Genomic DNA, 25,498 nt, shown 5'->3' with positions numbered 1-25,498 from the left:
TATCTAATAAAATATGAAAGAAATGCTCTTTTTAAATGGTCACTTAATTTCCATCGAAAGATGAGCTCCCAGTGCTGATGGAAATCTCAACATTTTCACATGGAAATCACAAGAGCATGTGCTTAATGCACCAACAATTCCATTCAATTCGAGGCCTAGTTTTCTCCTCAGAGGCAACAACTTCCATTAATTTCCACTTCAACTAAGCAGGTAGCAAGCTATGGTGGATTTATAAGATTCAGTACTGCAGCTAGCAGCTATGCATTGAAGAGATTACTACTCCAAGAGGAAAGCAGTTTGCAAATCATACAACATCCATTATTGATAATTCTAATTAAGCAAGGAAGGTGGTTATTGGGGACAGGAGGTGATAGAGGAGGGGTTTGGATAATAGAGTGGTTGCACATGGGAAACCACTCATGGCTACTCAAGTGCATGCCCAGCTGCATGCACCCTTTTGTCCTATGCTTTTCACCCTCGCCATGGACCCATATGTCTTTGCTGTACTTTTTGGTGCTGCTTCGAGGGAGGGAGGGTCTTGATCATGGAGATTTCTCAGGTTTCTCTCCCCTGTTAAGATCATTTTAGAGCCTTCCCTTGATCTCCCGTGGTCTCGCAGTGGAGATGGAGAAAAGAAGAAACGGCATAGTCAAAATAGAAAGAGATTTCTTTCTCTTTTGTTCTCTACAAGTTGGCTTCGTGAGAGATGATGATTAGCAGTCTCAGTCATGGTCAGAGTCATAATAATTTGGTTAATTAGCTCCATTTGGTTGTTAAAGAAAAAAAAGAAAGGTGAGAGATGCAATGACTTCTTCTTCCTTTTTCATGGTACTTGAGTGGAATTAATTTCACTATACCACACTTCTCGAATATTTTAAAATGATTTCGACATGTTCTTGGTTTCTCCGTTAGTTGGTTTTTAGTTTCGGTATGACGCCATCTTTTAAGCTGTAATAGTTATTTGATTCTTGTTTTTTTTTTTTTTAGAGGTTGAATATTTTTTAATTTTTTTATATATTTACTTTTTTAATTTATTTTTATATATAGAAAATTATATAAATAAAAAACTTATGCATGTATATAATTAAATAAATCGAAAACTATATGTGTTAATAAAAAAAATCATTAACAGTGACTAAAAATAAATTTAAAAAAATCAAGAGATGTGTATAGATTAAGATGTTTAATCTCGTAACACGAGATATTTAATCGGTTGTACTTGCTGAGTTTTTTTATTAAAAGTAATTTTTTATTCAATCAAACGATAATAGATATAGATATACATATTAGATTGATTTAATAAAATAAAAGAAAAAAATATTATCCAAAATTGCACATATTATAAATATTATCTGAAAAAAATTGTTTTTTATTTTAAAAAATACAGTTAATCTATATAAAAGATAAAAAAAATATAGATGAATTAAAATAATATTTTTAAAAATTAAATACACACAACATCATTTAAAAACAAATCTTGTCAAAAAAATGGTTAAATAAGAAGAAAAATCACATAGGATAGATATTAATTGAAACATAAATTTATAAATTATTTAAGAAGAAAAAAAATTAAAAAAAGCAATATTAGAAAAAAATAGTCCAGATATTGTGGCTTAACTCGTCAAATCTATACTTCGGGCCATAGACTAAATCGAGATCAATATTTTTTAAAAAATTTATATTTAACCTTTAAATAAAAAAAGGCCAAATAAAGCCTAGAATCTTGGGCCCATGACCTAGCACTCCAGGGTCATCGCAAAGAAAAGCCTAGTCTCGCGCGCTTGGGTTCATTTTTTTATATATATTTAAAATGAACAGCCCTATTTTTTTGAAAACAAAATACACAAGCAACATGTTGCTTGTCAAGGCAGACAATGTGTCGTCTGCATGCCTACAATCCGATTATCGAGTGGTAGCCGAAAAATTGGGGCAATGGCTTTTTTATTCAAAAAACCTAATTTTAAAGTCATTTCAACCAAGGTTATCAATTTTGTTCTGTTTTGTCCAGAATGGCCGAAATAATTCGTACCAATTCAAAAAACAGAACAATTTTCATCTCATTTTAAATCTCGGTCCGTTCCGGATTTTTCGGCTAAATTTCGGCCAAAATGTTCCGGTTTTATTTCACATATTCCGTTTCAGTCTTGAAAAGCTATTGAATCAAATCCAAACTTCAACTCATTTTAACCAAAACAAATCGTAAAAATACCATATAAATATTAATAACTCCATTTTCAACTACAAAACAACAATAATAATAAATTTATAGATCCTAATCTATTTTTTTGGCATGGTCAAATGGCAAATTCATCTTCATTAAACTCCCATCTCCTAACAAACCTTCATTGACACCAATATTTATTACATTCCTTCCATTTTTTTGGTTGAATAAAACATGAGTTGCACATCTTTTTTATAAAATGTTAAGAGATTAAAAAATCATTCTCCATTAATATCACAATAAAAATATATTTTGCAATACGATTATAATATAAAAAGCACTAAACAATTTCTTATTATCCTCAAGAAAAGCATGACCTTCTCGTGATATTGAATGAGTAAACCGAACGGAATTTAAATGAGTAACAAACAAAACTTATAGTTTAATTAAGGGTTAAACAAAATAATAATTAGGTGGTGTTCGTGTGTTAACCTAAATGTGACACTCAGATTCCAACTCCCTCTACCTTCGTTCAAGAATTAATTGCCATAGCGTTTTGACGTGAATGACTTGTGTGGCTTCCCTTTATCTTTTAGAATTATGTTTTTTTATGTTAAAACATTTTACTTTCATAATATTTTAGTATTTTGTTTAAGTTGAATTATTTTAAGTTAAAGTTCTATTTAATCTTGTCTATTTAGGAATATTTTAATTTTTAAAATTATATTTGTTTGACATTGCGTTTGTATTACATAATTTATAATTAATATATATATATATATACACAGTACAATCCCGAAACGGCACGATGAAATGCTCTGAAACCGAAACATTCCATTCCAATTGAAAAAACAAAACACTTATCGAAACGGTATTATCAACCTTGATTTCAACTTAAAAGCACCTCACCAGCACCCATGGAACACCTATAAACTAACTCATCAATTTAAAAAACTCAAAAAGGGTCCAAAAACATGAAATCAAGTCGGCTTAAATATGTTTTTCCAGGCAACATTAAGGTTCCAAACAATCATCATCAAGCTCCTTTCATCTCATTCAAGCTCCTTTCATCTCATGAAACCCATGAACACCAAAAACTCTCATTTTAGTGGTTGTAAATGGCCTGAATAATGACATTCTTTCTCATCGTCGAAATCCAGCGACCTCTCCCTTTCTTCTCTCTAATTTAGGACTAAAACATAATATAAATAAACTTTTATATCAAGACCGATTTGTTGAAATCTAAAAGGACCTAAATTGTATAAGTTTTGTTATTTTAAAATTTTGAGGACCTAAATGTATTTGTTAAATATTTCCCGGTACGCCACCCATGTTTGGTGTCTTTTTTATTTTAGTCTTTTTTCTTTCTAATCCACCCTTGACTAGAAAATCAAGATCAATTAGTCTATGATTAATATTAGATCGTCCAAAATAAAAATTCAAAGACTAAAATGAATTATTAAAAAACTACACAATATTATTCACAAAAATGTTTTGTGTGCGAACAATGCGACTCATTATTACTTAGCCTACTCCTTATAGTTTTTTTTATCTAATGTTTCTTTTAATCATTTTGCATCTCCAAAGCCATCATTAACATTTCTAGTCTTCTTATTGGTAAAAAAAACCTAAAAGAAGAATGCTAGGTAACTTCCCCTTGATATAAAAAAGTACTGCCTTCCATCGTGTAGTTCAAGATCCACTAGACGTTTTGAAGAAGGAAGCAAGTACTAACCAAATTTAATGGTGGTTTCAGGAGATGGTGTAACGATTAAGGGTAGAAATTGTATTTTATTTGAATTATAATTTTGAAATTATTTAGTTAATATACATATAAAGAAAGGAGAAAGATTCTTTTAAAATTTTGATTATTAAAAAGCTATAATTTATATATTTTTTTAAATTATAATAGTCAAAACTATAATAATATTAAATATATCCAGAGTGTGTTTATTTTTGTGGTTAAAAAATATTTTTAATTTTTTGTTTTAAATTATTTTTAATGATTTTGGATGGTTTTGAAAAATAAAAAAATATTATAAATGTGAAGTGATTTTATTATTCCACGCGTCATTGAGTCAGCTGTACTCAAGTCGGACAATCACTTTATGTTCTGGTTATACTTAATTTCCTGAAAGAAACCAGGCAACAAACATGCCATAAAGGAGACCTAGCTAGAGCATGAAGGCCTATATAATGCACATGAACTAGTCCAAAACGACAAGATTTGTGAGTTTTCTTTGATAATCAAAGCACCTCCAACCACCCTAGAAATCGGCTGAAACAATCAATCCAAGCTAGAATTCTATCCATCCTAGTTCCTCGTATTTCCTAATTATTTTGAAAGGGAGCATAGTTTGAAAAATAATTAGTAAACTAACACGAGCAAAAATAAAAAAAAAATTATTTTAAGAAATAGCATAGTAGAAAACCTACAATTTAAAACTTTAAATAACGCAGTTCTCAATTGTGGTTTTTCATTAGCTATGCTATTTAAAAAAAAATTATTTATATATATTTGGCATCGTGGTAGTTTTTATGATTGTAATTTAAAAAAATAGATTTAAAAAAATACTTTAAAAAATTAATTTAAAAATATATATATGTTGTGAGGATAAATTTTGCATGCAAAATAAATGAAAAGTGAATCTTTATAAAAGAAAAATAAATTATTTTAGTTTCTAAATAACTAAAGTTCAAAACACAATTATATAGAGGACCCAATGCCAAAAGCAAGAATAATTTAACTAACTAAACAATGTTTTCTTTGTAGCTTGCGGGGAAAAAAACTACCATGGTACCAAAAACTCATCTCATCGGGTAATTCTAAGAGAGAAATTACAAAAAATAATAATAATAATAACTAAGAGGTGAGGTGTTTTTAATTATTGTGGTTTGGAATAATTAATTTTTTAAAAATTTTCAATTTCATCCTTGAATTGTTTTGTGCACAATTGAGTCATTTTAAGTCCAAATTAACACTCTATTGCTTCTCTTTTTGGAAGAAAGGGCTGGATTGAAAAACAGGACCAAGTTGAAAATACCAGGTGGAATAGGTGGTGTCTTTGAATTTCATTATAAAGTTCATTTTTATCCTTTATTTTTTTAGTTATCAGGTGACCAATCCCTTTAGTTGTCAAAAATTTAATTTTAGTATTAAATTTTATTTCCCTTGTTTTTTAGTCCTTTTTTAGAAGGAAAAAGTGGCTTGCCGAATTCCGATGTAGAGAAAGAGAGAGAGATAGAGTCATCATTAATAATGATTCTAGCCACAAAAATGATCGATATTGTGTCAGCAAGTTCCATTTCATCAAGGGAGTTTCACCTAGGTGTATTTTTCCCTTCTCCTTGCATAAAGAGATAAATATGATCATGAAAATATGTATAGATTCGGGTTGATTTTGTTTTTTAAGTTGTTTCTTGATTTTTTTTTAAAAGATATAGATAGGTTTATCAAGGTGTTGAGTAAAAAATAAGTTTAAATAGTTTTTTTTTTAGCAAAAACAAAATCGAGGCCCCATTTTTTTAGCAACCAGATTCTTTAAAAAATAGATCATTTGCAGTCTTTTTTTTTTTTTAAATGAACAATAGGTCATTCGCCCCTTTAAGAAATAAAAAAATAAAATCAGGCCGGGGCATATGGGCTAGGTCCATCTGCCTAGGATTTGTTTTGTAATACCTAGGCTTATGAGCCTATGCTTCTTTTTTTTTGTTATTTTATATTTGGATTAAATTTTTTTGAAAAATAATCATTAAATTTAATTAAATCTATGTGTTGGGTGATAGGTTTAATGGATTAATCCATAGCATCCGAGCTATTATTTATTTATTTATTTATTTTGTTTAATGCTTTTTTGTCTCTCAATTTAAAAAAATACAACTTTATTGTTAATTATCAATGAACTATTTTTTTTATTTAACTCAACTAAAATAATATAATTTCACTATTTGTTATTAAGAATCTGTTTTTACTCTCTCAGCTCCATGTGTCTCATGATTTTTTATTTTAAAAAATATTTCATACAAAAAAATCATCAGATATCAAGCATAAGTTGCGTCATGAGCTTACTTTGTTAATTTAATTTGATTTAATTTTTATTTTTAATTAAATGTTGTTTGTTAATATCTTTCAACATTAAATTAATTTAAAATTAAATTTTTTAATTTGTTTTCTTCAAGATTACCGAATGCATTTTCCCTCATATTAACCTAGATAAATTTAATATATTTTTATTTCAATATTATATAAAAATATAATTTAATTCACAGTTAAAATATTTTATTTTTAAATAAAAAATAAATTATCTATATTTTATTTTTAATTAAATTTTTATTGCGCTTGAAAACAATTTTGCACAAGGAGTAGCACGGGTAAATGAGCTAGTCTCCAGCTATAGAGTGCTTTGTACTAAGATAATAAATTACTCTAGGTCAGTATAATCATTCACCAAGGCCCCAGCTGTTGACAATCTTAACATGCGTAGAAACTGCCTGCAATTATTTTGTCTTTTGACCTCTACACTATCGAAAGCTTTTCCGATCTTTACAGTCAACTATTAGACTGTAAGAAACATCTCCTCTTCTCCATTCTCCCACCCCTCACCTACCCGTTAAGACTAGAACGTACCTAAGCAAAATACAGCAGGAAAGGAGAAGCTGAAATAAGGAACAACCACCGCCCCGATGAAAATAATGTCTACCATGCTTGAGAAGTGACGGTTTTACCTTGCGTGTTATATTGACATCAATGTACGAAAGAGTGAAAATTCTATGACATCAATGCCACTTGATTCTACAAACCGATATCACAAACTCCAATTAACATCCATTTCCAAACGAAAGTTCATAGCAAACTCCAAAGGCAGAAGGTTAATTCATGTTTAGACTAGATGAGAGGGAATCCCCAACATATATAATGGCATTTTAAAACATCTCACTCATTCTAAAGCTGGTAACTACAGCACCTCTCACTCTGTCATAACAGGCTTGTTCTCGTTAGCTTTGGGTCTCTGTTCCTTTGGCTTCTGCTCCTCCATTTTCCTGAAACCAACAAAAATTACATCTATACTTCAGGATACCCATAAACAAAAATAAGAAAAAGCACCAAAAAAAAATTCATAGGGCTCAGAGTCGATCTAAAAGGGCAAATTTTATCAAACATGCATCCACCAGTAAAATCTCGCAGCAATCTATCTGATTATAGGTTATTTCAACTGCATCGCGAGCACTTGGAAACAAGGAAAAGATTCAAACAGAGCAACTGCAAAAGCAACCAGTACATGGTAAAGAAAAGCTCTTCCTTTCACTTAGAAGAATCAAATTCACATGCAATATATCTCTAGCACAGTGTTGTCAAAGGCAAAAGAGGATAAAAGATGCCAAGCCAATAAAATACCCAAGGCAATAGGCACATCCCTAGACGCATACCCAAATGAACCAAGGCAATAATGCTATAAATTAAAGAAAATATATGTATAATATTATATTATATAAATCTAAAATATATATCTTCCCAATTACAATTAGATCATTAGAAAATCAAAAGAAAATATAAAATACCATAACATAGTCATATAAAGTAATATTTTTCACCCTTGAACAAAATAAGATAATTTAAAATAGTAAGTAGCAAAAAGATTAAAAAGTAAACTTGAATATCATCATCATTATTCATTAATCTTCAAAAACATCTTCATCCATGCTTTCCTCTCCTTCACACGAATCCTCCATATCCTCCATTTCATGATTACAGTCCAAATCCTTGTCTCTCAAAATCCCTCTTCATGTGTAGTTCTAGCACTTGATGTTGAAAAAGAAAGTGTGGTTGGTGTTTCTCTTCTAAGGTGTCCATCCTTGTCTGTTTGTTTCACTTTAATGATTTCTTTACCCTAATCTTAGTTTTTTTACAAAAATACCGCTAAGCTCTTTCTCGTGGTAAATTAAAAGATAGACAAATAGGTCAAAATATCAGTTAAAGAGAAAAAAGAAAAATCCAACAATAAAATAAGTGAAGTACTTCAAGCATGCACTAGCTTTAACGCCTTGCACCCACTCACAAGGCGCTTGCCTAGGCAACGCTTCATTTAAAGGCGATGTGGCCTCGCCTGGCCTGGCCTGAGGTTCCTAGACGAGCACCTCAGCACCTCTTGACAAATCATTAAAATGCTAAATAATAGCATGTATGATATCCCAATAGACATGTTAAACCCGCGAGCTGAATTGAGGGACATTAATTAAAAACTAGGATGAAAGAAAAGAGGGGCTGGGAAGGAATGGAGGGAACAATCAGTCGGGGGAAAAAAATCAAGAATAGGTTAAAACTTGAGGAAAGGAATTTCAAACTACGGAAAGCATACAAAACCATTTTTCCAATCACAAACAAAACACAGATGAACTTGATAATGTAGGATGAGTAAAATCCACCATTCCACAGCAAGAAAGCCAGAGAACACGTTCTATATCAAAAAAGACAATTCACGACTGCATTGAGTATCAGAGGCAGGCACCACAAGAAGGTACTTTCGAACAGCATTCAGTTGAATTTCACATGATATTCAGCTCTAATTCCAATGGAGAATCAACACAGATAGAATAACATCCTTTCCTGATCTAGTTTATAGCACCAATCTAGCCAAATTACATTTAGAGTTCCATGTATCATTCTGCATATCTGTCCTTCAAATTCTTCCATCTTTTGGTTCAACAATCTTGACATGCAACGCCACTAACATTACACAAATCTACTCCATGTTCAAGTTTTTAACTAAAGGATCCAAAAACTTGTAAATCCATCAATTCCCAAATACATGTATCATAGCATTCAATTTCATTCGACAAACATCTTGGAAAAAACTAGATGATTCACAATTTTTTTCCCCAGCTAAAATTCTTCCCCGTTTTCCAATTTCACCATGTTCTGATTTTCCTGTTTTGTTTTTCTTGTTCAAATAGCAGATGAAAAGCTTCTACTTAATCTTATCAAGTCAAACCATTTGCATATTTAGTCTCATCATCCACAATTTCACCATATTTTTATGTTCCTTAGATTGCTTTTGGTCAGTGCCCCGTGAGGGACAGATGGACAAATACAAAAGGGACAAAAATATGTTTGGTCCAACGGATAAAAGACAGAGACATAAAATAAATCGTTCTCTGGAAAGAGTTTGGAGTGAATTTCTGTTTTTTCAAAACAAGAATAGGGGGATGTGTCCCCTCTAATCTCCACTGTCTAACCAAACGCTACCATAGTGTCATAACAGAGTAATTCTAAATATCAATGGAACAAACTTCAAGAATACAAATAAACTGTTGGATGATGATTCATGTGTATTCTTGAAGTTTTTTCTTGATGTTTAGCATTACTCGTAGTAAAACTACCCATAAGCCAACCGATCAAAGCAATAAAGAAAAAAAAAACCGATACCCTTCTATGCATAACACACTCAGTTCAGATGCTAAGAGAATCAGTGTCATTAAACTTGGATTATTTACACATCGCAACAGCTACATGGTCATCCACACAGAAACATGTATAGAACAAAAACTGAAAGAAAACAGAGGAATAAATTACCTCTTATCGGAAGAGCCGCCCTTCTGGCTGAGGAATGAGCGAAAGAGAGGAGAGTTGACGTCGTAGATCATATTGTCGACTGTAAGGCTGTTGCTTGCTTTCACGGAAACCCTAGTTTTTCTTCTGCGTCCTTTGCGATAGCTCCGCACCAGGGCCATGGTGGCCTTTATAGTCCTTTAGAAGAATGCCTTCCAGTTGTCGGTGTACCAGTTATTGGGCTCATTATCTTACAACTTTTTACTGTAAATGGGCTTTTTCTTAGAAAGACAGGCCCATATCAGTGCATTCTAAAATCTCCTACGATGTTTTCTTATTCAAAAACTAAAATAAAATTTTTATAATAAAAAATATAAAGCTTGAAGCTTAATTAAAACCATTAATACATTTTATTAACTATATAACTGAATTTAATCAATAAGTACATAAATTCATCTGAGAAAAATATCTTTATTGTTGAATAAAAAAATAAGATATTTTTAAATTAATTATTCAGTTTCTTGAATTGTCTATTTAACAGACTTTTTATGTTTCTTTAAATTAATTTTTATTTTTTAATTTTAACATTTTATTATTAAATCAAAAAATACTAAGGCATAAATTGAGTTCAAAAGAACTATGAATTTAATATTCATATTCTAGTTAAAAATATTTTTTATCTCAAAAACATCAATTTAATATTTTTCACATTATTTTTTTTGGTAATTTTAATATTCTATTATGGAATAAAAAATACTAAAAATAATCAATTTAATATTTTTTTAAATATATCATGAAATTTGACGGGGTTGTTAAGGTAATGTAAAAATAAAAAGGGGTTTGGGGGCATGAGGTGGGCGGGGGGCGGGACATTATCTACAAGCTTGTATGGCAGGCCGTCTATCCAATCACAGCCCGTCGGTGCCCCTAGCTCGCTACCAACCAACCCGCTTTATTAATCATCTGTCTTTTCCCTTTGCCTACCCTCAACGACCTCTTTTATGCCCAAACCATCCCGTACGTGTCCCTTTCTCCACGGCACCTGCCACCCTACCCAAAAGACATTATTGCCCTCCATTGTACGGATCATGGAACTAGTCAACTTTGATAACTCCATTCCATTACAGAATAAATTATATTCACTCGGTTGCACTGTGAACGGCAGCAGCGTAGCTGAGTTTGCTTCTTTTTTTAAAAAAATATATATATTGAATAATAATTTGTATTTTATTTTATTCTCCAATGTTATATTCACGTTTTATAGTGTATTAGTGGTGACAAAAAATAATACCCGGCATCAAATTAAAGTTCAATATTGTAAAATATAATTTAATTTTATCAAATAAAATTTTTGAAACGACGGGACTAGACTAATCACGCTTGGGTGTACCAAAAAAAAAGTACCGCTACTTGTCTTGCATGGTTCAACCTAAAATAACACATTGTTTTCAATGATTTGTTGGGTGTACCAAAAAAGAGTACCGATATTTGTCACGCTTGATTCAACCTAATATAACACATTATTTTCAATGATTTGGTGGTGGCTCAGTTCATAAAATAGACGAGCATCAAAATATATACTTTGTGTGATATTTCTCTTGGACTCGATTCTTTATTTAATTATCACAATTACAATCTAAATACAATACAAAATTATCTAGTACTCTAATTTTCTTTGAATGATGAATTCTAAAATACTGGGAATTTAAGGTATTTACTTGTTTATATCTTTTTCTATTCAATTTTTAAGGTCTTGAACTCGATTTAATCTTGACAACTATGTCATGATCCTGTCAAAATCTATATGTAATGTATAGACTTCTGCAATCATAATATATTTACTTACTTTGAGTATAGATATAATTTTTTTTCTAAAATAAAAGGAAAGGAAATGATAAATTCCATAGAAAAAAAATCCTATGTATAAAAAAAAAACATCAGTGTCCTTCATAGCTAAAAGATATGGAATTGGTCAACCCCATAACGACGCTACAATTACAAAATAATTTTTTTATTTTAAAAAACACATTATTATCAATCCATGCTACACATGATTGGTCCATATGATTTGAGTTCATATATATATATATATATATATATATATATATATATATATATATTTGTCACTGTGGTTAAAGGCTTCTTTTCCAGTAAGTTGATGTGTGGAGGCCATACATCCTAACATTCAAGACTAAGGACACGTTCATCAAGGACGATTCATGTCATATCCGGTTGCTGGGTTATGACCAGAGAAAAAATACACCTCAAGGCTGCTTAATTCTGACAATTTAATTTATTTTCAGTACTATATAATTTTAAATCACCTAGTACGGAACTATAATTTTAAAAAGATTAATTTAATTATTTTTTTTTATCAAAATTATATATATATATATTTTTATCATTCTGAATTGACATTTTATGGCTTTGTGTAAAATTGAAAGAGACCTTTGAAATAAAATCTGAAAGCCGCTTGACTGGGAAGGCTATTTGAAACCTGACACCACGTCAGGTTCGAGGGGCTTGAAGGGAAAAAACGAGGAAGGATGCGGTGAGGTGAGGTTGGAATTTTCAAACTTTTATTTGGTAAATATTTTCTTGAGAAGAAAGGCAGGGAAATGAGAGGATTTTGAAGTAAAAAAGAGGGTTCAGTGCTGGGGGTGTGTGAGAAGGGAATGATTTAAATTTGACAATTCTTACCTGATTTTTATTTTTTTAACCTTTATTTTTATCTAATAAATTTATCTTTTTTTAAGACAAGGATAGATAAGAAGAATAATCTAGTGTCTTTTTAACTGCCACGCGAACTCCTATTTCGAAATTTTGCTTGATTTTCATTTTTTTAATTTCCCGGCTCATCTATTTGTTTTCTAGTATTATTTAATATAAATATATCTAAATATTTGATACGATAATAGTTTGTTTAAATTATTTTTTAGATTGTTTTAACATGTCGAAAATATCTTTTTTTTAAAAAATAATATTATCTTAATATATTTCTAAACAAAAAATACTTTAAAAATAATCGTTATAATATCTCTATTCAAGAAGAGTAAAAAATATTTATTTTAATTACAAAAAATAGCATTATATTAATGTTTTAGAATATAACGGGTGGAGATGGTAGAAAATAAATTATTTTGTTAAAGAGAGAAAGAAGGAGAGAATATCAAAATAAATTTATTTTTAAAACAAGAAGTAGAAAAAAACATGCAGTGTCTTTTCCGTAACCACACAAGATTCCTCCAGAAAAGGGCATAATAGTAAGAGAGGCGGTGCAGACAAGATACCTAATCGATACGGTGTCAAGGAAGCTACAAAAGGGCAATGTCGAGAATCCAAGTAAAAGCTCAACACCCAATAGGCGAACGTTGTTTTGTGACTCTTGTTGCCTTCCTTTCTCTTCTCTAATTATTATTCATTCATGAAACCTTTTCTTATTTTTATTTTTCTCCATCATAAAATAAATACCTTAGGCAGTGGCTTGGCATTGGCTGCAGCAGCAGCAGCAGCAGCAGCAGCAGCAGCAGCAGCAGCAGCGCCCTCCTCATAAAAAATACCAACTACACTAATAAGTGAAAAAACAAAAGGTGGTAGATGCATGAGCCACAATACAATATCCCTTACCCTCTTTAACACGCTCACATCCTTCCTTTACCTACCATAGAAATCCCCTCTTGTCTCTTCTCTCCCGATTTTACCGTACATAACCTCACTTGATCTCTGATCATTCCCACCACCAGCAGCACCACCTTGTCTCTCTCTTTTTTAAGGTACAGGGACTGTATGTATGACCTTATCTCTTGACTACACGGCTGAGTGGGTGGTCTTTGGTGTTTTGCTTTAGCTCTTCAAGTTACATGGATGGTGGATTTTCTTTCTTGGTCATAGGATGGGCATTTAACATTAATGGGCCTAAAAAGAGTTGGGCTTTTGTGGGTTTCTCTTTGATTTTTGTGGTGGTGGTGGTGTTGTTGTCATGGGGTTTTATTTTATCCCTTGTTGGTATTCCTCCATGAAAGGTGGTAGGTTTTTGGAGTTGACTTACAGAGATAATTGCAAGTTCTTCCCTACAAAGTCTTTGGGCGTCTTTGTTGGTTTCTCCTCCACACTAAACTCCTAATCCCGTTTTATTATGATTAGTGGTCTGGGTTTCTCTTTGTCAATTTTTTTTTTAACATGACTAGGCTTTTTTGTGTCACCCTGTCTCCCTTTTCAAGATTTGATTCTCTTATTGTTAAAGAATTCTTGAACTAGAAGTCTGCACTGGTTTTTTTTTCACTTTTTATCATGGATTATGGGGATGGATTTTGTTTTATAAGCACATGAGTGACAGAATTGTTTCTTTGGGCCACCATGATTGAACTGCTTCTGTTTTAGCTACACATGGCACATGGGATTTAGCTAATCTGTAACGGGAATTTCGTTATCTTTTCATTAATGCTGTTCTGTTGTGGTGTGACCGTACATGTGTTTTGTTGCTTTAGCTGGGAACTGGAACTTGCTAGCTAACGGCTTGGTTATGGATGGATAAAGGTGGCAGGAGTTTAATCTAAACGCAAACCATGCATATGTTCATCTTTTTGCCCAACCAATAATGTGTAGTTTCGTCACATAAAAAATACTTTTAGCTTTCGTTCATTTTCTTTGAGTGTTTTGATGATGACACGCCAATTGACCATCTGGGAATCTCACACACCAAACAATTTCCTTAGGCTATGCCGAAGTTCTTTTAAAGATTTTAGATGGTCAGCACCGAACTCCGTTGTCGTTTTTTAGGCTTTCCTCCTAACGCTAGGAACTATTTGTGTCGGTTGTCCTTCCTATAGCGATTGGCGTGCATTGTCAGTTTTCTTTTAGGCTTATGAAACCTCGAGAAAGCTGCATGGTTTTCTGAATTATTCATATCTGGATATCATGTGCTTCTAATATTGTCTTTCAGAACAGTTGTTAAGCGTTGATGTACTTACAAGTTTATTCCCTTGATGGCAATTTTAAAATTTTCAAGTCTTTCCCATATAAAACTTGCCTTCATTTATATCTTTGTTGTAACAGATTGGCCTTTTTTTCTGATCCAAGGAGAAGGTGATAAATGCTAAAGGCCATCTTCCTTGCCTGTGCATTGATACAAAGATTTTAATCTACCATGGTTAGCTTACGGAGGCGTAAACTCTTGGGACTTTGTGCTGGTAAACACTATTTGAGATGCCCTCTATGCAAAATGATTGATTCTGTTTGTTGAGTTAACCAAAAAGAGGGTCTTAGGTCGTTTGAAGCTTTAAAAGAGGTTATGTATGAGTCTTGTGCTTCTAACCTTTGTGTAATTTTTTTCTTTTGACTCATCTTTATGAAGAATTGTGTTTTGAATTTTGTTAAAAGCTTCTTGCATCTTTTATTACTTTTCAAAATTTTGTAATTTAGGTAAAAAGTTCTATATCATATCATGCATGGATAAAATTATCAACTGAGCTTGGTGGTCCTTGCAGGAAGAAGTTCTTTCCTGACTCCACTTCCTCGATTTTTTGACAACGGAACTGCTCCTGTAGGTTCCACTCAGAATGGCAGGTCTGTCAGTGTGCATCCTCTGCCATCAGATGATGCCAACCAGCCAGAGGAGGTAAAGTTAGCTTCCTTGTTCTAGTTGTTCCAATAGCATGCATGATAGAGCAGTATTGTCATCGGAGGTAAAATTATCAACTGAATTTGTAAAAGCTGTTATTGCAATTATCACTGGCCTGCCTCCACCATGAGTTCTCTTTCGTTAACCATATCGAGCCAGGAGTGGACATCATCATCTGCAGTGCAGACAAATCCAAATGTCATACCTATTTTTACGAGACTTGAGGTTTAGGGTAGTTTTTTCCTTGCCTTTTTGTGGGTGCATCAAGAATGGTTTTTAGAAATGGTATCAATACAATGCAACTGTAATACATTACCAATGCCGATAGAGCTCACATCTGTAAGATTTCTACAGGGTGGTATTTGAAAGCTGTTTGCTTTGTCATCCAAATATGAGAGAGATATACCATACTTAATTTGATTACATCAGTTCTCATTCACATTCAGCTTTAAAGTCATGCAAATGTAGATAAATGTTGAAAGCAGCATCACCATTTAGGAAAGAAATCTTGGGGCCTGCTTCTCCTTCATGGATAGGAAAACTCGCCGCATCCATTTTGAGATTATTTAAGTTGTCATTTCTAATTACATATTCAATGCTGTTTTCTTCCTAAAGCAACCAGTTATAGGAATAAGTGATCCCCGTGCCCACACAGATTTTGCTTTCTCCAAGTCAGTTGAATGCACTCTGAGGGACTTAATTTTGATTCTGTTTCGACCTGATGTGCTTTTAAGCTATGCAACTGTTGGTTCAATTTTTAGAAGTAGAAGTTTTTGGTAAAGAGCTTGCTTTTAGAAAAAGCAGTCATCCTATCTTGGGAAAGCAGGTTAAAGCTGGTTATAGGAGAAGTGCATCTTTAGTTGCTTCTCTTATAATCAACTGAAAGAGGAGCTTTACTTATAAGCACAACAGGGCCCAAAGGACCCTTCATCTCATACATGTATATGTGTATGCACACGCATCTGTTCACAATGTTAGAATTTGAAACCAAGGTCCTTCCCTTATTTTCACCATCGATGCCATTTGCAGTTAACAAACTTGATCATCACAGAGAGTTGCTCATATTAGAAGTCAATAAGAAGGTTGAGATAATAGAAACTTTCTGTGTTTTCCTGAATTTAGGGGATGCACCAATTCAAAGAAAAAGTAATAAATAAGGGCAACTCCACTGTGCAGAAAGAAAATGCTTAGTCCATTACAGCTTATTCGCTTTAGTAATATCTGGTTATATTTGGTTCCAACACAATTGAAACATAGAGAGAGTTCATCTGTCAGGTGAGAGGGCTGCCATGTTGGTGCCTCCAACTTGGCAAGTTTTGACATAAAATAGCTTCCTGCTGCTTGTCAAAGCAATCTCAGGCGTGTCTATATATCAATGTTCGTTCATGATTTCGATGAATCCTTTCTTTGAAAAGAAGATTATGTAAACACTTACAAGAAACATCACTTATAAATTACCTGTTTTTATGCTTGATGTAACCATCTTGCAATCATGTTATGTTTTCAATGGGTTGTTTTAATTGGCATGTAATGATTAGATGTGATATTATCCTTGATGAATGTGTTGCAAATTTTAGGCACATGAGATTACACTCTTTGCTGGCAGAAAAAAGATAGAAAGTGTTACGTTTACCAAATTCTTTTTCATTCCATGATTTTATTTGCCTTTACATTATCCAATTTAATCTGCTAGAAAACCATTGCAAAAGTGGGAGCTGGCTCTTCAAATGTTTCGGCTTCTAGCTCGTCAAAAGAGCAGCGATCTCAAGCATATCCAGGTTTGTCAATGCTGATAGATGTGTCTTATTTGTATGATTTCATGTCAACCAAGTACATGCAAAATTATACATCGGTTGTGTTGGCTATTCATAAATATTTTGTGAACTAGTTCTTCTTAACTATAAGATAGTATGGGTTCAACGCCTAACAGGGTCATATGCATTGGAAACCATCTCCCTCTATAGGTTTTGGATTGGTTAATTTGATGTTGTGGATCAATATTATAAATAAGAATATGGAGGTAAGACAATAATGGAAGTGGGAAACTGCAAAGGTGGGAAAATTTGAACCTGCAACATGGTTGACATGCTTTTGAAATTCAAGTATCAATCTCATGACCCGGGGTTACATTGAAGATTAAGGACTCGTAAGTATTGGAGAATGCTTAATGATAGTCTAGATAAAGCTTTTCTTTCTGACTCTTGCCTCTCTTTCTCTGTACATTACATAACCTCCAAGCTATCCTTCCATAAAGAAGCAAAACAATGATGCCTCAATTCTTTTTGTTTTTTCCTGTAGCTTAATTCCATTCCTCTGGATGTACTTGATTGTTGCAATTCAAGGTTTAGGTATTCAAGAGGCTGAACATATCAAATACAAGTGGTTACATTTGTGATCTTGTTGATCATGAACTGAGATCAATTCATTTTGGAAAACGTGTTTAGATAAGAGAATGTGAGGAAAATTTACTTATTTTGGAAAAAATAAAGGAGAAGAAAAATTATTAACATTTGGTCCCGCAATTGACAAGTTTTGTATTTTTTGAGTATCCTTCTGCCACTGATGTATCTCTGACTCTGAAGTTTAATTTAACCCTCTATTGATATTGTTTCTGAAAAAGCTATCAGAAAATTACAAGAGAATTCTCCAATTGACTAATTTAGTTACAATTAAAAAAAGTTATTGTGGTTATGTTATCCAGAAGTCTTTTATGCATTCACCACATGAATTATCCCAGACATGCATAGATCATAAATGTGATTATGAACTTGAGTCCCGTCTAAATTTTACTGCTATGTGATTTCATAGCTGATTTGGGTCCCTTGTAGTTCATCAGCAGGAATTGTTTAATATTAAGTTAAGCCATCAAGGTTCATTGATTAAAAGTTCAACATTGTGGAGAATCAATATCCTGAAGAACGAGACTACAGAAAATTGTTGTATTGGAAACAGATACAGAGGAAGCATTATATGCTAGGTCCACTCTTGCAGACATTGCACAAGCATCGCCACTTTTTGGATGGCCTTGCAAGTGCTGTTTGTTTTGATGTTTTCTGTTAAGAATAACTTTCAAGTATGAATAGCAGGAAGGAGTCATTTGAAGACAGGTTATTTATTTATATGCTATACCTGGACTAAATATGCTAGAGAAATTTCGAGGGAGTCTAAGTGACATTGTGGGTTTCAACTTCAATCGAAAATTGTGGCTGTTCCATTGTTTATCTATAAAGGAGATGAGCATTTCTTGACTCGTTTTGATTTTTATTAGTATACCTAGCATGTAGTTGCTTCTGATTTTCCTTGTCATTTCACTTTTGGTTTGTACAATAATAATGTCAGATCTGATATTTCCCAAATTTGCTAAGTTCTCAGTATGACTCTATTAGGCACCATGATTATATGTCATTGTGGAATATCACTAATGTGAAAGTTGACTGCGCTGCATTTTTAACCTTGTTGCTTCATTCATTTTCTATTTCTAGAGCAACCAGTTAAACGCAGAAAGAGACACAGGAGGAAACATGTTCAGAACCAGGAACCATGCCTGATGAGAGGCGTCTATTTTAAAAATATGAAATGGCAGGCAGCAATTAAAGTTGACAAGAAGCAGATTCACCTAGGGACTGTTGGTTCTCAAGAAGAGGCTGCTCGTTTGTATGACAGGTAGTAGGCTATAGTTTGCATTGCTTTTCATGAGTTCTTACTTTCATCAGTACCGAGACCCATGCCATATCTCTTTTTCCACAATATCCTTTCTGCAGAAAGTCTTGTCCAATTCTTTGAGTAACTAATTGATCACTGTATTCCAGAATTGTCATTGATTATATAATTTGCTTTTCAGTTATATTAGGGTGCAGAAGTCTTTTCTCTTTCATTGTAATAACAGAATATTGGATAATCTTTAGGATAGAAGTAACGCATATCTCTTGCTTTCTTTTTGGGCTTTCTTATTCCACATTTAAATTAATTTTGTTCTTGCTAGAGGCAATCAGAACTTCCGATGTAAGAAAGTAAAGACTTGAAAAAGTTAAACTATAGCTTAGCTTCGTGGTTGCAACTAACTTGTTTATTCTTGAATCTTGATAGAGAAAACTACCTCCTACTTTATTAAGATGAAGTTAGGAACAAGTCCCATTCATCCACCATATCAACCACTTTTCCTTGGAACGTTTCTTAGGAATCTAGGACCCCGCAGCTTGAGGATGTTTACAGTTTCATTTTTCTATTTTCCTTTACAAACTATTTCCGTTAGATGGCCAGACATCATGCTCTAACAAGAAGAGCTGTCTAATATCTTTCAGGCCAACGCCCGTGACCCTTATCGCAACGGCTTGTAAAGCCCTACCATTATTGTTGTATTGTATTACATATGTTCTATTAATGCCCGTTGTTTAAATGACAGAAAAATAATTGGAAACCATGAAACTATTCAATTATAAAAGTATGAGATGAGAGTGAGGCAGTACATATGGGAATAGACGACAATAAAAATGGCATACGCGTATGCAAACAGTATTGAGCACAAATTGTTAACATTTGCTATTCTACATCTTGAGCACAAATTGTTAACATTTGCTATTCTGCATCTAAGTGATAACAAAAATATAAACCTTCATTTTCTGGAAGGGAAAAATATATCCTCACTGCACACTTCTGGTAGTCAGCCTTCCTCTTAGGGTTAGGTTCCCATTGCTCGTACTTCTCATAGCTGCTAGCAGTCCATGCAGGTTAATCATTACTGAGTTAAAAAATAAATAGGAAGCTTCAAAACTCTCTCTCTCCCCTTCTCTCTCCTTTTGTTTTGTTTTGTTTTTTTCAGGGTTAGCATTGTGTGTTAAATAATTGTTATCACAAGATGTCTACAAAGACAGACCTTGGTCAGGTTTGGTGACTAAACATATCTGGGGTTCGCCTGAAGGTTTTCATTTATGCAGGGCTGCTTTCATGTGCGGGAGGGAGCCCAATTTTGAGCTCTCAGAGGAGGAAAAGCAAGAACTTAGGAAATTCAAGTGGGATGAATTTTTGGCAATCACTCGCAGTGCAATTAACAATAAAAGTAATCTTTCCCTCCTGGTCCTTTTCTTTCTAATATATGTTCGCAGAATCTAATGGATATGCTGTTAATGATTATTCCAGAACACAAGAGAAGGATCGGGGCAGGTTTGCAGAAGAGATCAGAGACCACATTGCAGGATGGTGACTGGGATGCCAAGGACGGACTCAATGGCTTTTCAGCTTCAGAAGATGTGGAACCAGACTCATCAGCCTCTTGAATATTCTAGTTTCAGAACGAGACTGTCAATCCCACTCTAACAGTTTAGCTCTCCCTCGTCGGCCGCCTCTGTTTTTTTCTTATGCGCACAAGCCCCTATTAGGGCTTATGATGGTAAACTTCATCTTCCAGTAAGCATATATTTACAAATTTAACTCAATAAGGAGACAGAGAGTGCAGTATTTACATGCACTGTTGCTAAAGACACTACCATCACTTGGAGAGCTATTAAATACACGGAAAGTTCCCTTTTTGGTCCGGTGATTGTTCCTCCCAACTCGGAAGCTGGAAGCTGCAGAATGCTTGAAACTTGGCTTGTAGAAGAAAAATTCCGTTGTATGATAATGAAAATGATCTCTGCAGTTAATGTTAATACTGTTTTTGCCAGTTTACTGTTTTGTTCAGCCCTAGTGCAGTAACCATGCATGCTATCATGAAAGAACAAGGATAGATGATTGATTATCTCATATTTGAATAACTTAAGAGACCTTGAAATTCTTTTTATATAATAGTTATAAAACATGGATTGACTCGGCGGGTTGTCCTGGAATAAAATAAAATAACTTAATTGGCTTGATAAAATACATGGTATTTAGTTGTCCCGCGATCTAGACTAGTTTAGGTTTTTTTTTTAAAAAAAGCTTAACGGACTTGATAAAAAATATAGATTATTTTTATAATTATGCTTTTTATTTCAACATGAAAGGAAAAAAATATGACATGCATCTAAAGTTTATAATGGTTTTTTTTAATTAAAACATTATAAAAATAATGCGAAAATCACATTATACAACAAAAAAAAGCCAAAATAATTCATAAATAGAAAAAAAAAACATTAAAAATAATAAAACCTAATAAAGAAAGAAATAAATAGAATACAAACCCTAGAGAAGACTAATAGAATAATAAAAAAATGATTTTAGCTCGAAGGTTGATAAATCTCAACATTTTTAAATAATTATTTTTCTATTTTTTACAAAAAAAATCCATATAAATAGTCTTATCATCAATTTTATTCCTTCTTTTATTATCAGAATATGGATTACATGAGGAATATGATTTTTTTTCAATCATTTATTCCTTTATTTGATTCACAAAATTAGGCAGACTGCCTCTGTGCTCGAATATTATTTGGGCCGACGTGAAATAGGTTCAGAACATGGGCCCAATATTTCGAAATCAGTAAGCCAGCAGATTGGGCCGTTCAATCTGTAATAAAACAATCCATTGTCACCATCGCAAATCGTAATAGTCTTCATCCAGTCCCCCGCCTCCCTCCACCACCCCCGCCTCCGCCTTCCGAAGTTAACAATCGGGGTAAAAGAAAATGGGATCAAGCGGTATGAAACCTCTAGAAGAAAATGCCAAACCGCCTCCGCCGCCGCCGTCTTCTTCGTTTTCGGAAAATTGGAAGGAGCGGATACTCATCCCCACACTTCTCGCAGGTTTCTATCTGTCTCTGTATTTTTTTTTTCTTAAAACATAAAAGGAAACTAATTTGAAATATATGTGAAGGGATAACTGGCGGAGGAGTTGGGTTGGTGTCTAAGCATCGAAAAGTTCATGGGCTCGCTAACATTTCAACAACTTATGCCACTAATTTTTCCATCGTCACCGGCTGCTATTGCGGTAAACATCTTTGTTTCTCTAATCTCATAACGTTGTTATCTTTTAACGTAGTAGTTTGGGAATGATTTATGGCCTTAAATCTGCGAGACCTGGAGCCTGCCTAGTAATAGAAGGGAGAGGATAACTTAGAGGGAATCTTTCGTTAGAGAACCTGATTTGTGTCTGAATGTTGATGATCATTTTTAATTTAAGGCATGAAAGACAACAGTGAAAATGTTAACATTTTCAGAAACATAACTTGATTTTGGTTCAAGGGCCATCATATGTTTCTTGGAACTGTCTTAAAGTTGGAAGTTTTGTTATTGTTTGATTTTTCAGGGGCGCGTGAATTCGTAAGAGTAGTTCGAAAATCAGAACCAGATGATCTAGTAAACTCCGCGGTTGCAGGGTTTGGCAGTGGTGCTCTTCTTGGACGTCTTCAAGGTCGAGTTCTAATCTCAATCACTTTTATATGCTTGCGTGTCTTCATGGATGCACCTTTTGTTATTCTCATTATCTATCCTTTGTGCGAAATTCTTTGCGGGGCATTATTCTTTCATTTCAATTTTAATATAGGCCAAGTATTCTTTAGTTTTGTGGGATCATTAAGCCACCGAAAAGACAGGAACATTTCAATGCTATCTGTTGGCTTCTTTGATCCTGCTCGTGAAGCAGATGTTTTCTTTTCATTTCTTCCTTGGCAGAACCTATTGACCAAGCAGTTTGTTCATGATGTGGTTGGCTGTTTTTGAGTTCCAACATTGAGAGCATTGTTCCACCTTTTAAAACAAATGCAAAGAAAAAACATATTTTTGTCCTATGATATGGTATAAATATGATGCCATGAATACAGTCCTCCATTCTATAATGCCAACCTTTATTGAAAGAGCCTAACGTAAGGAGATCTCTCCCTTTGAAAAACAAGGGGGGATAATTATGTGATGTCTCCTGCATCTTCCTTTGTTGAGCTCCCTTCCCCATCATAGTTTTAAGTGCTTTGTTTTTTTTGTTTTGTTTTTTTTTCGACATTTTAGGGGGTCAGTTTGGTGCCTTTCGCTACTCGGTCATCTTTGCTGTTGTGGGCACAACGGTGGATTTTGCTACTATCAAACTAAGACCTGCATTGAGTAGTTTTAAAGAATCTATATTCAAGGAAAAAGAGAAGAAACCTGGTTGGTTAAAGTTGCCAGAGTGGTCTCCCATACAAGTACTTGATGAGGAAGCGCTTGCTGCAAAAGAAGCTCGGGAAAAAGAACTCTATGCACAAAGAGCTCTTGGCAAACTTAGCAAGGAAGAATCTTGAGAGGCTTTTAATTTTCAGCTCACATATACCAATAATATGCCTTTTGTGCCTGCATATTCAAGCTGTTCGGCATTTCTAGCACAAACAATTTTTGTTCCTCTGGTCTTGTACATTTATATATCGATATATTTGAGCTTCTAGTTATGAATTATATAGTTCATAGCATCTTTTAGGAACTTGGTAAAAGGTTGTAATGTGATTGTCAACTTCTTTTTTCTACACGGTAAATTCTTGCTGAGAATGCTTGCTCGAGTTCATCAGAGTTTTTGATTTATGTTGCTAAATTATTTGCTAGTTTTTCTTAAGTGGTCAACTTTAAACCTGTTTCAGAATAGAAAGAGACTAGCCTTGGTGCCTATGGCTAATTGCCGGCCTGAACTATTTTTTTACACAAAAAATAATGTTTAGCTAACGTAAACTTTATTTAAATAAAAAAAAGTGTGATCAAGGTTATTCACCCTATTAGGTTGAATAAAACTAAATTTATTTTAATTAGACAAAAAGCAAAAAAAAAAAAAAATAGATAGATCAAATTTTTTTTTAAAAAAAAATGACTATAATAATCCAAGAAAAAATATTTTTTTTCAAAAGGGGATAAGTGATGTATCTCAATTAATAACCCATTAAATACAAAATAGAATAAATAAAAAACATAAAAAATAGGTCTTGATTAACTTGAGTTAGCTTAACAAATATGTAATATCATTAATCAAGGTCGAGCCAACCTCGTATATCCTTCCAAACCAATGGTTTAGATCATGAGACTAAAATAACCCAATAAAAAAATAAAAAAAAATTATAATTTTTTTTTAAAAAAATTATCGTGATAACTTTTCAAACTCATTACCGGGGTCATTAGACCCAAAACACCTTATTTGAAAAACTCATAAAATCCAATTCTCAACTAATCAAATATTGAAGGGTAAAATTGAAAAAAAAATTCAATTATACAAAAGATTTAAAAAATATCAATTAAAAGAATAGAGATTAAAAATAAAATACAACATAATTCTTATATTTAATTGAATGGTGAAATTGAGAATTAAAATTAACTTAGCAAAAGGAACCAAAAAAATCAAAAGAATGAGGATCAAAACTGACATTAACAATAAAAATTAATTTTTGATTGAAGGGTGAAATTGAAAAGAATAATAATTTTTACAAAACGGTCAAGAAAAAAATTAGAAATCAAAACAATAATGACCAAATTGAAAAATATAATATTATCAATTTGGATTTAAGGATGAAATTTAAAACCAATAAAACTTTTACAAAAGAGTCAAGGAAAAAATTAGAAATAAAAAGAATAAGGACCAAATTGGAAAATATAATATTTGGTAAATTGAGAATGGAATGAATGATGAAATTAAAACCAAATAAAATTTCTATAAAAAGGATCAAGAACAAAACATAAAAAATAAAAACTGAAGTTAAAATATCAATAATAAAGAAGGCCAAACTATAATTTTCGGGGGAGAAAAGAGAAAAAAAAAAAACCAACTGGCAACAAATTGGACTATCGACACCGACACGCGTTGCTTCAAAGAGAAGACAACACGATGACTTCCAATTACACGGCATAAAGTCATTTTTGACCACCAAGAGGCACCGTCTAAAATGCACTATCATCTTCCACGTGCCTATTCTATTTTTTTATTTAACTAAATACCAAATTTTTCTTGAGTTGACTTGATAATTACAAAAAAACATTGTGAAAGGATAAAAAAGCCTCTGACTTTAAGTTTTTTTTTTCATTATTAAGAGTATTTTTGTTGTTTCACTGTGCATTTTAATTGTTTATTTTTTTTTATCTGGTCAAATACTAAATTGCCTCTCAACTAACATTATAATAACAAAAAAAAACCATGGTAAAAATATAAAAATATCCCCTGATATCATTTTATTTTATTTTTATTTTTAAAAATATTTTAATCATTTCACTGTGTAATTAATATGAAAAAACACTTATCTATCCTGGTCAATTTTAT

General features: G+C 32.8%; 3 protein-coding genes across 6 annotated transcripts; 2 read left to right on the top strand and 1 right to left on the bottom strand.

Moving 5' to 3' along the window:
* Positions 1 to 6,966: 6,966 nt before the first annotated feature.
* LOC133691140 (wound-induced basic protein) lies at positions 6,967 to 9,914 on the bottom strand. The gene is made up of 2 exons (XM_062111493.1): positions 9,732 to 9,914; positions 6,967 to 7,201 (listed from the first exon to the last, which is right to left on the bottom strand). The coding sequence occupies exons 1-2, from the start codon at positions 9,887 to 9,889 to the stop codon at positions 7,129 to 7,131; spliced, it is 231 nt and encodes a 76-aa protein (XP_061967477.1). The 5' UTR covers positions 9,890 to 9,914; the 3' UTR covers positions 6,967 to 7,128.
* Positions 9,915 to 13,125: 3,211 nt separating this feature from the next.
* Positions 13,126 to 20,986, top strand: LOC133690996 (ethylene-responsive transcription factor-like protein At4g13040). Of its 4 annotated transcripts, none has more exons than XM_062111281.1 (7): positions 13,126 to 13,480; positions 14,763 to 14,896; positions 15,194 to 15,324; positions 17,021 to 17,105; positions 18,810 to 18,990; positions 20,262 to 20,383; positions 20,464 to 20,986. In XM_062111281.1, exons 2-7 carry the CDS (start codon positions 14,854 to 14,856, stop codon positions 20,598 to 20,600), a joined length of 699 nt encoding a protein of 232 aa, XP_061967265.1. In that variant the 5' UTR covers positions 13,126 to 13,480; positions 14,763 to 14,853; the 3' UTR covers positions 20,601 to 20,986. The 4 variants fall into 4 exon arrangements, with proteins under 4 accessions (XP_061967265.1, XP_061967268.1, XP_061967266.1 ...); XM_062111284.1 differs by having other exon boundaries at positions 13,184 to 13,480; positions 14,787 to 14,896; XM_062111282.1 differs by lacking the exon at positions 13,126 to 13,480 and adding an exon at positions 13,701 to 13,852.
* Positions 20,987 to 21,847: 861 nt separating this feature from the next.
* On the top strand, positions 21,848 to 23,762 carry LOC133691602 (uncharacterized). Its single transcript, XM_062112182.1, has 4 exons — positions 21,848 to 22,044; positions 22,115 to 22,228; positions 22,547 to 22,651; positions 23,242 to 23,762. The coding sequence occupies exons 1-4, from the start codon at positions 21,927 to 21,929 to the stop codon at positions 23,508 to 23,510; spliced, it is 606 nt and encodes a 201-aa protein (XP_061968166.1). The 5' UTR covers positions 21,848 to 21,926; the 3' UTR covers positions 23,511 to 23,762.
* The last annotated feature ends 1,736 nt before the right edge of the window (positions 23,763 to 25,498 follow it).

This window comes from Populus nigra, chromosome 4 (assembly GCF_951802175.1).
Source record: "Populus nigra chromosome 4, ddPopNigr1.1, whole genome shotgun sequence".
Classification (NCBI taxonomy): domain Eukaryota; kingdom Viridiplantae; phylum Streptophyta; class Magnoliopsida; order Malpighiales; family Salicaceae; genus Populus; species Populus nigra.
This window is presented reverse-complemented; position numbering and strand designations above follow the sequence as displayed.